The 16,293-nt window shown below is 41.4% G+C and overlaps 1 protein-coding gene across 1 annotated transcript in view; it reads left to right on the top strand.

Moving 5' to 3' along the window:
- The first annotated feature begins 793 nt into the window (after positions 1-793).
- THBS4 (thrombospondin 4) overlaps positions 794-16,293 on the top strand; it is a 35,654-nt gene continuing 20,154 nt past the window's right edge. The window contains exons 1-7 of the mRNA XM_010005419.1: positions 794-959; positions 3,079-3,282; positions 7,332-7,579; positions 8,663-8,768; positions 13,807-13,889; positions 14,482-14,533; positions 15,878-16,050. Of these exons, the coding sequence (XP_010003721.1) occupies positions 794-959; positions 3,079-3,282; positions 7,332-7,579; positions 8,663-8,768; positions 13,807-13,889; positions 14,482-14,533; positions 15,878-16,050 (1,032 nt within the window). The remainder of the gene's footprint in view (positions 960-3,078; positions 3,283-7,331; positions 7,580-8,662; positions 8,769-13,806; positions 13,890-14,481; positions 14,534-15,877; positions 16,051-16,293) is intronic.

Raw genomic sequence — 16,293 nt, 5'->3', positions numbered from 1 at the left:
CACTCCAGATGTCTGAGCCGTAATTAATTATCCTGAAAACTGCTGAACAGCAGCAGAGCAATGCTTACATTTATGGTTATTATGGTTAGCTGCAGTGGAAACAGAACCCTAGAGGCTCTCGGAAAGCTGGTGTGACATGGCAGCAGAATTAAGGGAAGGAAAGGGTCTTTTATTTTGAGCTCCATCCTCTCCTGTGCCACTAATTTCATTCCTCCATGTGTCCTCCTCTTGGGGCTCCCCATCATGTCCTTTCTGTCCTGTCTGAAGAGCTAGCCTCGGTATTTTTGGGCAGGTCTCCAAACAGGGATTTGCGGCTGTGGCAAGGTGTAGCTGGTCCCTTATTAGCATTTGCTTAGCAGGGTGAGCAGGTCCCTTCTAAAAAACACAGAAAGCAGGTGTGGGAGTGAATTCCTGGTCTGTCTCATGCGTGGGCTCAGTTTAGCCCAGTGGGTATGCACACTCATGCTCACAGGCATGTCCCAGTATTCACTTAAAGCTGCGTGGATTGAAACCAGCTGCTTGTGCCTTTCAGCTTTGGCAGCCCATTTCTGTATGTTTGTTTTTAAATCTCACTTTCTAGAGAGAGCTACTAAAATATAAGATTTTTCTAAAATTGAAATCTGAAATGCTTGTGGATCTTTTTTTCTTATTCATTCCAAAGAAGCAATTGTCTCTGTAAGGTCTAAGAGCTTTCTCTCTCCACCAACTATACTGAGGATGTAAAATAACTTCATAACTCCGTTGCTCCTCTGCTAGCTGCTTTTGCTGGCATGTCTGTAATTTATGCTAAAGGATGGATCCAATGGATACAGCATCTATATACTGGGTGGTGAAGATATCCAAAGAGAGAGTTCAGAAAAAGGGTGCAGAAGGATCTGGTCGTGACAATGTGCTTTATAGAACACAACTACCAAACCACTCTGAGCATTCATTTCAATATGCAAATTTCAAAATTTTCAGTAAGTATTTTCCTTAGCAGTAGACAGACATTTTTCAGTGTTTAGTCATTGCTTTTATAATATTTCTCCTGTATTTTTAAGTCTTTGACTCTTGCAGAGATTAATTAGTTTCACTGGATTGACATAAAATCAGACAACGGATCTAGAAGGACTGGACAAAATGTATAGTTGTATCTTGTGCTGTCAAAAACTGGAGTTCTGTATTGTGGTGCTCCAGCTGAACAGACACTACTGTATTGTATGAATTACTATTACCTGCAAAATGCTGTTGTACAGAGTACTGAATTATATATGAGTCTCTTGCTTAGGCATTTGCTTTGCTCTGTGTGCACTAAATGTGATGAAACATTCAGCTTTTTGTCTGTGCTGCCTGGGTCACTGGTTCCAGTGGGAGCAGGGGTTGTCCTGGGATGCTGTAGATCTGAACTGAATGACAGAGGAGTCCTTTGATTAGGTCCATTTCACGTATGTGTGTCTTAGTTGTTTGACAACAGTGTTAAAAGTGCATGCAAATCAAGGACCTGATGCTTTTCATATTGTGTTCTGAAAACTCTCAGTAATGGGATCCTTGGACCCAATAAAAGTGTCAGCTTAAGCGACAATCTGTATTTCAATGGTTTCATGAGGTGAAGGGAAAATTCTCTTCATTTTTCTTTTTTGGAAGTGGCCATAGCATCTAGGTGAATGGATGCTGCAGAGCAAAGCAGCACAAACGCAGGCTCTAATGTAAGGAACCGTTTCTCACATGGCTGTGGGTAGGTCTGTGTGCAGCCTCGGAACACTCTTCAGTCTGCTGCTTGTAGTGGGATCAGCAGGAGGGCCCCATCACCTTAGTTAACAATGACAGCTTGGAGGAGTTGGTGCTGCATAAAAAAAAGAGTCATTTGCAACAGTCCACTGTTTATTTTGGCCTGGGAATCTAAAGTGAGTGGTACAACAATAGGCTTGAATCAAGGTAAGGAGTGATGTGCTGTCACGTCCCCTGGTGTTATGGCTCTTCTCCAGTGGCAGCTCTACAGTGTTGTGGGGGAGAAAAGTATGGCCCAGCTGTGAAAGGCCTATGGAGTGGCAGTGGTATACAATGGCTAAATGTGCCTTTATATTTAAATAAAGCTTGTGCGTACTAATTTATCATACTTACTGGAAGGATGTAATTATATATATACTGCTTTAATAGCAGTGGGTTGAAATTGGAAATTATCAAGAAACCTAGTAGAATAGTTAATTGAGTTTGGAGACATAAAGGATTTAGGAACACTGAGGAAAACCCCAGTTTGTTGTTTCAGTTCCATAAGCTGGGTAGATAAAATATGTAGGAGTATAATGTTAGACTCTTTGCTGATGCATTGTGCAAAAGGTAAAAAGAAAAATATGAAACAGCTTCACCATGCTTTCAGGGTTATTTTTTTGTTAGGCCTGTCTGCCTTTGCTATCTGTGCCAGAAGGGAAAGATGTCTTATTTATATAATGTATCTTCTGAGAAGTCAGTGAAGTGAGAAGGTGGTTATGAACATCATATTGCATACCTGGCTTTTTAGCATTGTAATTGGTGCCCTGAAATGCCATCAAAATGGTTCTTAGGATGAGTATACTGGAAATCTGTCTAAAAATGATGATGCTGGATCCTCACTCTAAATGAAATGTGAATGCAAGAATCTGAATTTATGAAAGCAGAAATATGTAAAAAGCTTTCTATTGAAGTGCATCCTCAAAAGAGAAGAATTTGAGAGATCTACCTGAAACTATTGGAGTATCTCAATTGAAGACTAGGTATTTCTATGTTAGTGACTTATCAATGCCTTTAAAAAAAAAAAAAAAAGTTGCTAAAAAAAACAGATGACCAATTGCAACAAAATCTGTATGATATTTTGATAGAATCATATAGTAGTTAAAAAATAATCTAGACCTTTAAAGACTAGATAATCTTTTAAGATAATAATCATACTGTTAATTTTTTTAATTATTATTATTTATTTTAGGTAGGACAACTTGGGCTAATTTTAAAGTTACCACATGGAAATAGCGAAGAGTGTACAATCTCTGATGTGTGGCTTCGTACTACCTACTTCTTTGGTCATTATTGTATTTAAATTGCTGTGGAACCTCACTTATTTTTCAGTTTTTGATCTTCTTCCGTATTCCAACAAGAGAGTGGTAACAAACTTCTTGCAACAAGCCCTTGGCGATCCTGCACTGAACGACGTGTATTTCCTCTCAACATTCAAGCTGCAGCCGAAGAGCACAGCCACCGTGTTTGGCCTCTACTCATCAGCTGACAACAGCAAATATTTTGAATTTACTGTAATGGGACGGATGAATAAAGGTGAGTTGTTTGGAGTATGTAGGGGAGAATTAGGGTTGGATCTATAATTGTTGGTGCATCACAGAGAGATGTGGAAAACTGTGATTAACCTATGTGCTTGAGTCATTCCTGTTGCATGCTGTCACCACTTAGCCCAACCTCAAGATAAAAGTGTTGATTACATCCCCACTCACTCTCCTCTTTCCTTTCTCTCACTGGATGCTGCTCTCTCCTGGCCAGGGGAAGCTGACCTTACCAACAGCTGGTATCTCCACGCTGCCATGGCTTTTTCTCTGAGCAGGACTAAGAAAGGAGTTTAAAACAGACTATGGAGGAAGGATCAAATTATATTTTTTAATTTTTTTTAAATTATTTTTTTCTTCTTTTTCCCCTTGGGACAGTAACTGTTTCTTATTACTCAGGAATGTGAGGGACACATGCACATGCTGCTTCATGCATATGAAAGGCCAGTTCTTGTTCTGCTGACCCTGGAGGTTAGATAAGACTATGCAAGACAAACATTCCTTGCACTTACAGGATCTTTTGGGTGAATTAAAGTGTTTTCCTCCATTTATTGAAAGCAGTTAACCAGTAGTCAAAGTAGGAACTCCAACAGTCTTTTAGAAATTGAGATCTTTCATCCCTCTCTAAATCAGATCTAGGATATATTGCAATTTTAAGGTTTAGTGAAAAATCATTGAGTGATGTAAGTTATTGTTGCTCCATTGACTTCACTGTTAAAATAGTTTGCTGCTGCAAATGTTGTAAGCAGGCAGCTGAGTCCAATATATTGAGAAACTTTAGTGAGAAATTTCAGTTTATATGTAGGAAAATTATTCTGTGTGTTGAAGAAAAGCACACCTTTTGCTTGGGAAATGTGGGGGAATGGGTTAGATAAAACATAGTTTTTATCAGGTCAGCCAGAATCCTTCTGAGGTCAGGGAATAAGAATTTTTGTGATATGTGTGTGTTCAGGGTTGGATAAAATGTGGTCAGACAACCGTATTAGCAATTGTAATAAAATTATTTTAACACTGACTTACCTAATAGCTGAATAAATGAAAGATCATAGATATGCCCTCTCTGCCTCTCACACCAACACAATTATGTGTGTAAATGTAATACATATATATAGGAGTGTGTATGTATACGTACACTTTTGAATACATCGAACTCTTCTCTTGATTTTCAAGAATAACTGCATGCCTTATGGTTACTAATATACTTTAACTAACGGACTTAAGAGTCTTTCTGGTGGAAGGTTATATGCCCTATTTTGCTTTTATCCTCAGTATGTTAGTGTTGTATTTGAAAAATGTCTGTGACAGGAGGGTGGCATGCAGATAGGCAGCATGAAGAAACTTGTCCAAGTCAGTGATCAGTGTTGACTAGATGGAAGACATCTGTAACCTACCTGTTTTAAAGGACTGATCAAACAGAGGCTTTTCAGATCAGGCATTTTCCATGGAGGTCTCTTTGCCTCCTCATTACTCTAACGCACCTTGTTTAAGGCATATGGCAGCATGTAGTAGGCAGTGTTTTCACATGCGATTTCTCTGGAAGTGTCAGGTGTTCCTTATGGCTACTTCGTACAGTAAGTTAAACTGCTTTTGTCAGGTGAGCTGGAAGTATGGGGTGTAGGAACTGTTTGTGATCCTCTCAAGACTGGAGATCGTCACTTGAGTGGTGAGCCAACACTGGCGTCTTAACTATATACAGGATCTAAATACCCATGGTTTTGAAAGGGTGCACACATGTATGTGCTTCCTCTTCATGGTATTTCTGCTCGTGCACCCAAATCTGATCTAAGTAGCGCAAAGCAGGCCTTTGTTATCTTTCAAAGGGCCCCATTTGAAAGCTCTGTTCCAAATTGTTTGCTCATGTTCTGGTTTTGTTGTGGTATGCCTGGTACAAAAATGTTCTTATCACCTAAATGTTTGTAAAATACAGGTCTCAATTACTGGGTGACTGCTTGGCTTGTTGTGATTAGACCACTGTACTTTTCAGAGGCAAATAGCATCCGTGTGTTTCTTATCCTTTTCAAACAGTTCCTTTACGGATTGAACAGCAATAAGTGCATAAAAGTGAAACAACAACAATTCCGTGAAGCAGTTCCTATTTATGGGCAGGATTAGTAGTTTAATTGAAAATCTGATTCTTAAGCAGTGCAAGTGAACCACTTACTCTAATAAATCTCACTGTAGAATATCTTAGCAGCAAACACATGATGCTGGGGCTTGGATGAATTAAATCTCATAGAGGTGGAGGCTGACATCCAGCACAATCTCCCTTCAAAAGCCTACTCTAATTTACCGTAGGACATTTGGCTTTGGTTGAGGAAGGAACACTTGATTCCCCTTTCAAACCAAACTACTTCTTGTCCAGAACCATTCTGGCAGCATCCATTCTGGGCCCTGCCACCTGTTCCTCTTTCTTTCTCTAGCTTGCTGCTGATTTTGGTCACTCTGAATGCAGGACTCAGATGCAAAAACTTTGCTTTCAAATGACCAGGCATGCATTAGTACTCACATAACTAAAATGCCTGCAGTGTACTCTGTCTTACCAGATCTTTGATTCTACCCAGAAAACTTTTAGCAAGTTACTGGTGACCTCATGCACCTTTGCAGAACTCTTAGCTCTGGCAGTGTTTCGACACAGACAACAGTGGAAACATTCCTGACACTGATCACAGCTGCTGAGACTTCAGCACTAGTGTAGACTGTAAAGATGGAGACCTACTCTGCCCTATTCATGCTGGTATAAATCTGGATTCTTTTAATCATTAGACTGAGCAATTAGAAAAATAGTAAGGAACATGTACCTGGTAACTTGGATGGTCACCAATAAACAGGTATCACAGTGTTGAAGAGAGTACAGTAGTAGTGGAGAGATGGGAGGATAATTTTGTTAAATGAACAGAAATGGGATGAGTTCAGTTGGTGTTATTAGGTCACTGTATCTGCAATTTGTAGTTGACCTCATGTTAACGTAGGTGTTTCTTGAAGGTGCTTGTGAGCTCTCACTTGGTGAAAAAGTAGCAGCCCTCTGTGAACTTCAAGCAGATGTTCAAAAGAGCCAGCACTTTAGCTGTTTAGGTGTCTGGTGTCAGTGCAGCTTCACTTCTCAGCGCACTTAACTATTGTCGTGAGGAAATAGGGGACATGCAGGCTGGTGGCCAGTGGGATCTTTGAAACAAGGTCTGTCCAATATTCTGGAGCAGCAGTGCAGCAGACTGCACTGTCTAGGTGCAGTATGCTCTTTGCTTCTGTAGATAGGCTTTCAGAGTGAGAGGGAGGTACTTTATTGAGAGATCTAGCTAGCTGGTCTAAGAGATTTAGCTTGCAGATCCTAGCTTACCAATCCAATTTCTTTAGGAGACATTTTTTAAATATTACGCAGTGTGTAAGAGTTTTTGTTTGTCAGTTGTTGTGGTTTTTGATGGTGTATTTTACTTTTAAAAATTGGTATTTTGTTGTGTGAATTATCAAGTAGGTCATTCACTAAGCCTTACAAAAGAGATGTGTTGTTTGGGTTTTTTTAACTTACTATTTGTTAAAGAGAAGTGCAGGTTATTGGCTTGGAATCATGCTTCCTTTGGTTTCTTTAATGGTGCATTTGGATACAGTGTCAGGTGGTTTATCAGAATGCAATATGTATCATAGAAACTGATCTTTCCTATTGCACATTTCTGCTACAGACTTTTTTCTAGGTCTATCCGATATGTACTTGCCAAAGTGCTGACTACTACCCTTTACCTTTACCACATATTTATTGTATTTTAGCACATTACGCTCTGTAAGGTGACGTTGGTTAAGCCAGTTAGAGAGGGATAGCATACCAGGGGTAAAAACTGCACAGGTAGTGCATGGGAGCTCAGGCAGGAATTCTTCTAATCCTGCTCTGTGAGCCAGTGTCCCATTTATTACCATTTACATCTGCATATGGGATACATCTACAACAGCTGATGTGTAGAAAAATACCAGAGCAATTGCAGGTTTCCACAGGATCCTCCTTGTTTGTTCTGGGTTACCTGTGACCCTCTGACAGTCCTTCTGTGTATTTTGTACTAGTGGTGCTGCGCTATCTGAAGAGTGATGGGAAGCTGAATTCAGTGGTGTTTAGCAATGTCCAGCTGGCTGATGGGAAACCTCATGCTGTGATCTTGTGGCTGAGCGGCCTGCAGCTCGGATCGAGCACAATGGAGTTGTATCTGGACTGCCTGCAAGTCGGTGCCATCCAGGACCTGCCGAAAGCATTTTCATTGCTGTCTCAGAGATCGGCAGCCGTAGAGTTGCGCACTTTCCAGGAGAAGCCACAGGTGAGTGGGAAAGCTGGGATCAGGCTGAACACCTAGAGGGATCTCCAGAGATCCTCTGAATCTCTGAATCCAGACCTCAGCCCTCGCAGCAGCCGAGCTCTGTACAATGGTGCTTCAGTAATACTTGAGGGTTAACTTGTGAAATAAGTGTAAATATGATTTCCCCATGGAACAGGTGAAATCTTAGCTTCACTGAGCTAAATACTAGTTATGCTATTAGTTTTAAACAAAGGGTTTAGCTTATTAAAAAATAAATAAATAACTGCATCACTCACTTAAATATAGATATTTCTTGAGGACTGGACTTTATGCAAGGACTTAGTTGATACAGTAAGGGCAGCTCTTCATCACCTTCTTACAATCGTTCAGTATGAGCAACTCTGACTGTGTATGTGGCTTTCCTCTTCATGATGAGCCACATGGACTAAAAAGACAAAAGAAGGCTGGGGCTCATGTTGTGTGAGAGTTTGACCCCCCTCTGACTACAATAGCATTTCTTTGTCTGCCAACCAGGGGTTGGCATAGCTTCCTGCTATCTCCGTATCAGCAGTCCGAGGTAAACGGTATCTTCCAAAAGCATCTTCCATTGCTGTTAATGCAAAATATGCATTAGAAAGGGCAAAGGCATTCTGGCCCCCAGGTTGCCCCCTTGCCTTGTTTCACTGCAGGCTTGAAAATGAGCCTGTTTATATGGAAAATCACTAAGGTGCCCACATTCCTGACATGTACTTGAGAGAGGGGGAAAAAAGATTGCTTTGGATGCAGTTGAAAAAACCCAAATAATTCTTAAAAGCCGCAGATTCAGAAATATGTGAATTTCCTGATATGTGAGATCTTACGGATTGGAATTGTAAAAACCAGTGCAAAATAAAACCACAGCTATGTGAAAATCTGCAAGGCAAACATTATGGATTTTATTGCAATTCAGATGGTGGTGGGTGGTCCTGAAGAGGATGGTGTAGGAGCTCTGCATGCTTAGGAAATGCACAGCCTTTCCAAAATAATTAATTGCTTTGTCTGATAATTCACTTTTTTTCCATTGTTGTACCAGAACTGTGAGCTTTGTTTTTCTTGTGATTCCAGGATAGCCTGGATGAGCTGAAGCTGGTAACTGGAGGAACACTTGCCCAAGCGGGGAACCTGCAGGATTGTTTTCTTCAACAAATTGAACCTTTTCCTCAGTACACTGGTAAGGCCTGCAATCTGGAGTTAAAATTGTTCCTTAGGATACCAGTGCAAAGAAGCTAATATGGTGAATAGTAAAAATGTGAAGTTCTGTAGACAAATAATAACAACTGTTTGGCTGAATTACAGACATGGTATTTCCTGTAAATGTTGTAGAAATACCTCATTTTGGAGAGAAAACAGTCACTGCTGCTGTTGATAAATTAGTGAGTTGTCCTAGTGAAGGAGGAGTGTACAGGGAATGGAGAGGCTTCTTAGCCTAGTTTGGAAGACAAACTTTTGTGATCATGATCTGTTTGTGCCAGCTTAATAATATTTAAATAATTCAAAATGCAACCAGTAGTCCTGCTGAGAGGTAGCCTAGGCTTTAGTCACCTGCTGGACTGCAAATCTGCTCCAAAACCAATTCCTTCTCTGCCTGTGCAGAGTGACGTGGAAACTGAGCTGAGAAGAGGGAGGAAAGAAGGGAGCTGAGACAACTGGGATTCCTGCAGGTCCCCAGGGGCTGGGTGCAATCCCCTGTAATGGGCCAAGATGCTCTCTTAACCTCTCAACACAGCAAATGTGGGCTAGACTAATCCATCTATGCCCCTTCCTAATCCTTATTGATCTGCCTTTCTGCTGCCAGTGTGAAGGAGAATAATTGGTTCACATGTACATGCAGGATGTTAATGTGTGACAAACATGGGGGAAAAAGCAGTGATCGGTTCGATGTTTGAAATAGGATCCATGAGATCTCAAGCACTTTCTTGTCCACCCTGCCTAACCCAGCCCTGCGGTATTGCTACTTTTGATTAGAATAGAATTATAGAATCACAGAACTATTCAGATTGGAAAAGACCCTTGGGATCACTGAGTCCAACCATCATCCCTACTCTACTAAGTTCTCCCCTAAACCACACCCACCAACACCACATCCAGATGACCCTTAAACACATCGAGGGATGATGACTCAACCACCTCCCAGGGCAGCCTATTCCAGTGTCTAACCACTCTTTCTGTGACAAAATTGTTCCTAATGTCCAGTCTAAACCTCCCCTTTTGCAGCTTGAAGCCATTCCCTCTTGTTCTGTTGCTAATTACCTGTGAGAAGGGACCAGCACCAACCTCTCCACAATGCCCTTTCAGGTAGTTGCAGAGACTGATGAGGTCTCCCCTCAGCCACCTCTTTCTAAACTAACCATTCCCAGCTCCTTCAATCATTCTTCATAAGATTTCTTCTCTAGGCCTTTCACCAGCTTTGTTGCCCTCCTCTGTACTCGATCCAGCACCTCGATATCTCTCTTGAATTGAGGTGCCCAAAGCTGGACACAATACTCCAGGTGAGGCCTCACCAGTGCTGAGTACAGGGGGACAATCACCTCTAGAGACAAGATACATTAATTTTACATGAGAGCATCCTGCGTATGTTACATGAATGTGGGCATCAGTGATGTGCAGTGATAACAGAATCTATTTTGCCTTTTAGCTATTTAAATCCTCAGTTGCACATGCTTCTGTTTCCTTCCTCCTTAGCATATACAGCTAGGGGAAAAAAACAGAGTTTCTTTTTTCCTAAATCAACAGACATTTGCACATAGAAGGGAAAGGAAATTCAGTGTTTCCTCCTGGACACAAAGCTCTGTGAATGAGGTTTCCAGATTGTGGTCTTGCTGCTTTCTAATTTGTAATTTTTTACTCATTAATAAATAATGCAAACAGTAGTAATACAGGGAGATACTCTCTCTCTGACTCCATTTGTCTGAGCTTCTCAAATTCAGTTGCTTATAGCCTTCGAGTGGAATTAGTATCATATTAATAATAATAATAATAATAAAACAGCTTACATTAACATATTCAGTCTTCATTGTCAAATTCACCAAAGAAAAGGTGCAAATGTTCCAACAGCAACATTAAGTAAGCTGCCTTGCATTTTATATGTGCTTCATGATGCCCTTTTACAGGCCCAGTGTATTAATCAGATAACCACAGTTTTGCCTTCAGCCAGAAAAAGCTGGAATGCAAATGTGTAGCTCCATAGGGTGTGAGACCTATGTATCTTGATGAAAGCACATATTTTTATATTAGTTGGAAAATCCTTGGGAGAGCTTTGGCCCTGACCATGTTCCTTTGACTGTGTGCCTGGGTATTGCTCACTGCTGGGGCAGCAGCATTCCCTCTCTGTTCAGTCTGTGAGGCCAAGGCACCTAGGCTATGTAAATGAGAACATGATGACCAGACAGAAATTGAACATGGGTATGTGGATCTTCCTGTGTGGGTAGGGAGGTGCAGTGCAAGATGCAGTCAGTTTGGTAGATGAAAGTAATATGCTGTGTGTAAACAGTATCACAAAATCATTCAGGTCAGAAGGGATCTTTGAAGGTCGTCTAGTTCATGTAGGGTACCTGAACCTGACACAGTGTAAAAAAAATTAGCTGTGCTGCACTAGACTAAAGGTTCTTTTAACCTAGCTACTGTTAGACACAGTATGCCAATATAAACCCAAGGGCCAGTGTTGTGTGGTTTTTCCTGAATGCTTTTCTGTTCTCCAGCAGTGCACAATACACAGAGCTGTCAACTCAGAGGTGGAGTCTTTGTGTTTTGTACTCAACATACATTTCCTTCAATTAATCAGTTTTGAATGCATGATCAAGATTGTCTCCTGGCAAGAAATTAATCACATATCTGAGGAGGTATCGCCTTCTGTTTACTTTGAACCTGCCTCTTTCTATGATTTCACATGCAGCTTCTTTGGCTGACCTCAAGTAACCACAGTCTCTTTGAGTGACGCTTCAAGGCTGACTTTGCTGGATGGGGGTAAGGAGGAGTGTTTGAGCCAGTATCTCTCCCAAGAGAGCTGAAAGAAGTATTCACTATGGTTTGCAATCACACAGTCTAGTGTTCACATGTTTGCACTGCCTGGGACAATTAGCTGTGCAACAAAGCTGTTTGCCTGCTCTAAATCCAAGGCCCTGCACTGGAACATGTTGCCCACAGAAGCTGTGGGTGCCTCATCACTGGAAGTGCTTAAGGTCAGGTTGGATGGGGCTTTGAGCAACCTGACCTAGAGTAACATCCCTCTGCCATAGCAAGGAGGTTGAACTAGATGATCTTTAAAGGTCTCTTCTAAACTAGTCTCTTCTAATGCAAACTGTTCTATGTTTTTATACTGCAAGTTCCTGGGAAAAGAAAGACACGGTGTCTCTCTGACATGATCTCAGGCTTACAGAAAATAATCATGTCAATGGACTTCAGTTACCTGTTGGAGAGTAATTCTTCAGCTCTTTCTCTTAACTTAATTACTGCTGTGAAAGCCGTTCTGCTACTCTGGTTGTTACTGACTCAGTATAGAGCTAGGGGTTAGCTGAACTGAAGAGTTGCCTCAGTGGGTGGGGTATGAGTGAGAAAGACTATATGGTAGGACCAAGTAACCGCACAGCTTTGGGCTGTACCTTCTGCTAACCCTGCTCACTACTGGGAAAAGCCACCCCACAATACACTGTGGACCAACAGCTCCCTGAAAGACCTCTCTGAATTCATAGCATTGATCATTAGTCATTCTGCTGCAGGTAGGGGCTACCACAGGACTTGGCTTTAAATGGAGAAGAGAGAAAACAAATCACACCTATGAGAAGTCATCTGTTTCTTCTCTGCTGTCTAAATTTGCAAACAGGACATGTAGTTCATGGCAGTATAACCTGTTTAGTTCACCTTGAAGTTTAACAGTCTGCAAAACCGAACTGTACAGAACAGATCTGGTTTTGATTTAGATGCTACCCACCAAACAGCATCTGAAATCTTGAATCTTTTGCAGATCTCAATCAATATTGCCTAAACCAGTCATTGTTTAAAAGAAACAAGCAAAACAAGAACAGACCCCAGCATCTGTCATGACAGTCTGCATGCCAAGTTCTGCTATGGGATTCTGAAATACCCATGATACTAAGTCCTGATGCCTTCCAGATAAAAATAAGGTTGAGACTAGAACAGAAGCAGATACTAGAACAAGTGATTCCTGAGTCTTGAAACTTGTTCAGTGTTTTGATGAGATCTGAAATGAAGAAAACCTAGTATGTGAGGAGTTGGACAATTCCCACTAGAAGTTTTTGAAACAGTTAGACATGTTTGAATTACAAACAGTGAGGTAAACATTAAGAAAAACATTTTTCAAATAAGCTTTCAATACTCAGAAAAGTAACACATGAATAAGCCTCCCTGAAGCTATTGAGCATAATATGAAAATATCCTGCCTGCCTGGAACTTGAAAGAGTTTGTGAAATCTGTTTTGACATACAGACTTAGGGAAGTAAACAAATAGCTGATCAAGAGAGCTACAAACTCAGAAGTGTACAAAACCAAACCTGCTGTGGGGTACTGGGCTGACATGCTCTTTGCTTCTCCTCTGTCACTGTGTCAAAACTGATGTTTCATTCAACAGGTCAGTCTCACGAAGGTCTGAGGTTGGTTCTGGTCCTTCCCTGTGGCTCATCACTGATGTAACTTTTGGTCTTGTTACTTGGTATCAAAAACCAGTTTTGGTGTGAGTTCCCAGCATGTTGAATAGATGCTTTGTGAGGCCGTACAAACACTGTGCCTCCCCAGAAGCAAATGCAGCTATTAAACTTGCATACAGTGTGATGAGCTGCCTTTTGGAAGAGAAGCCAAATGACTGTTGCAGGTTTTAAAAGTGCTCTTTTTGTCAGAGCAGGAACTTTTGATTAATGGTCAGAGCTGCACAGTGAGCTTGCTCAGAACGCTGGGTAATTTCAGTTTGAGAAGTGTGCTTATTAGAGAGCCTTGGCTCTGAAATAATGGTAGAAGAATCATAGAGTGCGTTTCTCTCTGTGGGTAGGTTTCTGCTTTACCTGTTCTGTGGTATACAGTGGAGTTCATGCAGTTCACTGTGAAATTGAAGCTAGATACTGTGTTTGCTCTAAGGTTAACGTAACAGTAACAGCCCGCCTTGGCTCTTCACAGTGTTTCCATCTCGAATCTCCAAAACTATCATGGCAAATGATGGAGTTATGTGCATTTCACACTTTTTCACTGCTGTTTCCTTGCAGGTGATTTTAATAGGCAGCTGATGGGTCAGATGATGCAGATGAACCAAATACTTGGGGATGTGAAAGACCTTCTCAGACAACAGGTACTATATAAAGGCTTAAGTGTGAAATAGCCCAAGCTTGCCACTTTTGAGAGAGTCAAGACAGAATTCACATGAGCAATAAACTCCTGTGTGGAGCTCGTTGCCTCAGAGGCATGACACAGTGAAAGAGGAATAACTATATAGGTCCTGGTACCCTGTGCAGCCTATGCAGGATCTCTGAATGTGGGAGCATGGGGAAACTGCTTATTTAGATGCAGAAAGTCTTGTGTTTTAAGTGGAGAAAAACTACTGTAGCTATCCTAGCCCACTGTTAGATTGAGATTGGACTCTTGCATGGGACTGAAATTGTTCCACTTGCTGGTGGGTGTCAGAACTGGAATTGCTGGTGGCATATGCCTTTAGTTAAGCATGTAATTTTTAAAGTTCCTGTTGATGAAGGCTGAACTGAAGTTTACCATTATCACTGTCCTTAACTTTATGGAGTACAAAGAGAATCTAATTTCAAAACAGAGCACCTATGTTGTGTGGTTTGAGTGGCATCTTGGGGAGAAATTTCAATTGTTTTTGTGGCAGCCAGGTGCAAACTGAAACTGCCTGTATCCAAATAATGGTTATTTTTTATATCCTCAAGGTCAAAGAAACAACTTTTCTGAGAAATACTATAGCTGAGTGCCAGGCATGTGGTAAGTATTCCTGTTAATGCTTGTAAGAGTCAAGCAGATGAGATGTGCTGTTGTTCTAAAACTAGTATTGATTGCATCAGCTTTATGTGATTTCTAAGAAGTACTCTTTTAAAAATACTGTGTACGAAGTTCTAGCTATATTGGACACATATGGAAAATAGATTTTCATTAGAGAAAAAGCTTTCAGTTTCCATAGACCTGACAATTGCTTGTTGAGGGTTAAAACACCACTAAACCAAACAGTACCACTCACCCTGTGTCACAAAGCTGTGCCACATGTTTCTGGGGTGGGAGATGTTGCCTGCCACGTATCTCATGAACAATCTTAGTAGAAAGACAAGGAATGAATCCTGTTCTACTCTAACTGGTATTGTCAGTCTGAGGTAAAACCTATGCAGTCCACCTGAAAGTACTTCCATTCTGAGAAGGCAGTCACCTACAGTAAGCAGTGAGACCCAAAAGGTGGTCTCCATCTTTTCACTAAATGGGAGAAATAAATGCTTTTCCAAATGCCACTGCACAGCTCTCCTACAAAACTGATGATCAGGACACACATGCACTTGGTATAAAAAGATACTTCCAAGATACCAAGATACTCCTTCAGTGGGTAAGGCAAAAAGCCCTAAATTCATCAGGTCCTTTAGCTGATTTCTTCTCCCAGTCAGTCAGCCTCATCAAAACTCAATTTGAGCTCCAGCCAGGTTAACCTTTATGTGTAAGTGCCAAAGAAAAAGTCTTTAAGCCCTTTAAGCACACATCAGTACCAAGGTTCAGTACCTGCCAGAGTCTCAGAAAACTTTGGTTTTCCCTAGGGCTGGTGTCTGTGCACCTAAGTGTTTTTGCATGTCCCACTGTATGTTTTTGAGCTGCCAGCTGCTGCTTCTTTATTCCTCTTATTTGTAGACTGTCCTCTTGTGAAACCATGGCATTTTTTTTTCTTATGAAGTGGTAGTGTTGCCAGTTTAGCCAGAGAAATGCCTTGTACCATCACACTTGAATCCCTTAGGCCTTTTGAGGTCACTGGCTTTCAGAGTTCCCTACCCTGGCCAGCAGCAGATCTGTGCTGGGACTAACCTAGCAGGAGGGTCCTGATATACAGCCAGGAGGAGCTTGTGGAGCTAACAAAATAGCCTTAATTTTTCCTGTCTGGGGATGCAGCAAGCTGCTGGGCCTTTCCCAGCCTGAAGTGTCTTCAGCCACAGCACAGCTGGCAGCAGTGCCACGTGGAAACACGAAGCCCCTGCTGTGCAGCGTCTTGGGGATCTCTTCAGAGCACTTGCCAGCTGAAAGCCGTGATGGATATTTCTCTCAGTCACTTAAACCATTTTTCTTTCTGCATTAAAGGTTTGGGAACTGTGAATTTTCCAACTCAGCTTCCTAGGCGTAGTAAACCCAAATGTGAAGTGAATTCCTGCTTCAGGGGAGTCAGGTGCATGGAGACAGCAGAGGGATTTCAGTGCGGCCCCTGCCCTGAAGGGCTCACAGGAAATGGAGTCACCTGCTCAGATATCGATGAGGTAAAACAGTGACTTTTCCTAAATTAAAAAAAAAAAAAAAAAGGCAAAAAACCCCAAAAGCTAAAAAGCAGCTGTATGATACATATCAGTGGGTTGCTGATGCTTGCTGTCTTCAGCATTTGCTGACTGCTTGCACAGTGAATATTAATTAATTCTACCTCTCTGGTTTTGCTGTTGCTGCAGCTTTATGGAGGTTATATGTGTGAAAACTTGAAGTACCCTGAGGAGTTGAGAAGTCCTTTA

Source organism: Chaetura pelagica, unplaced genomic scaffold (genome assembly GCF_000747805.2).
Source record: "Chaetura pelagica isolate M959 unplaced genomic scaffold, ChaPel_1.0 scaffold37, whole genome shotgun sequence".
Lineage (NCBI taxonomy): Eukaryota > Metazoa > Chordata > Aves > Apodiformes > Apodidae > Chaetura > Chaetura pelagica.
This window is presented reverse-complemented; position numbering and strand designations above follow the sequence as displayed.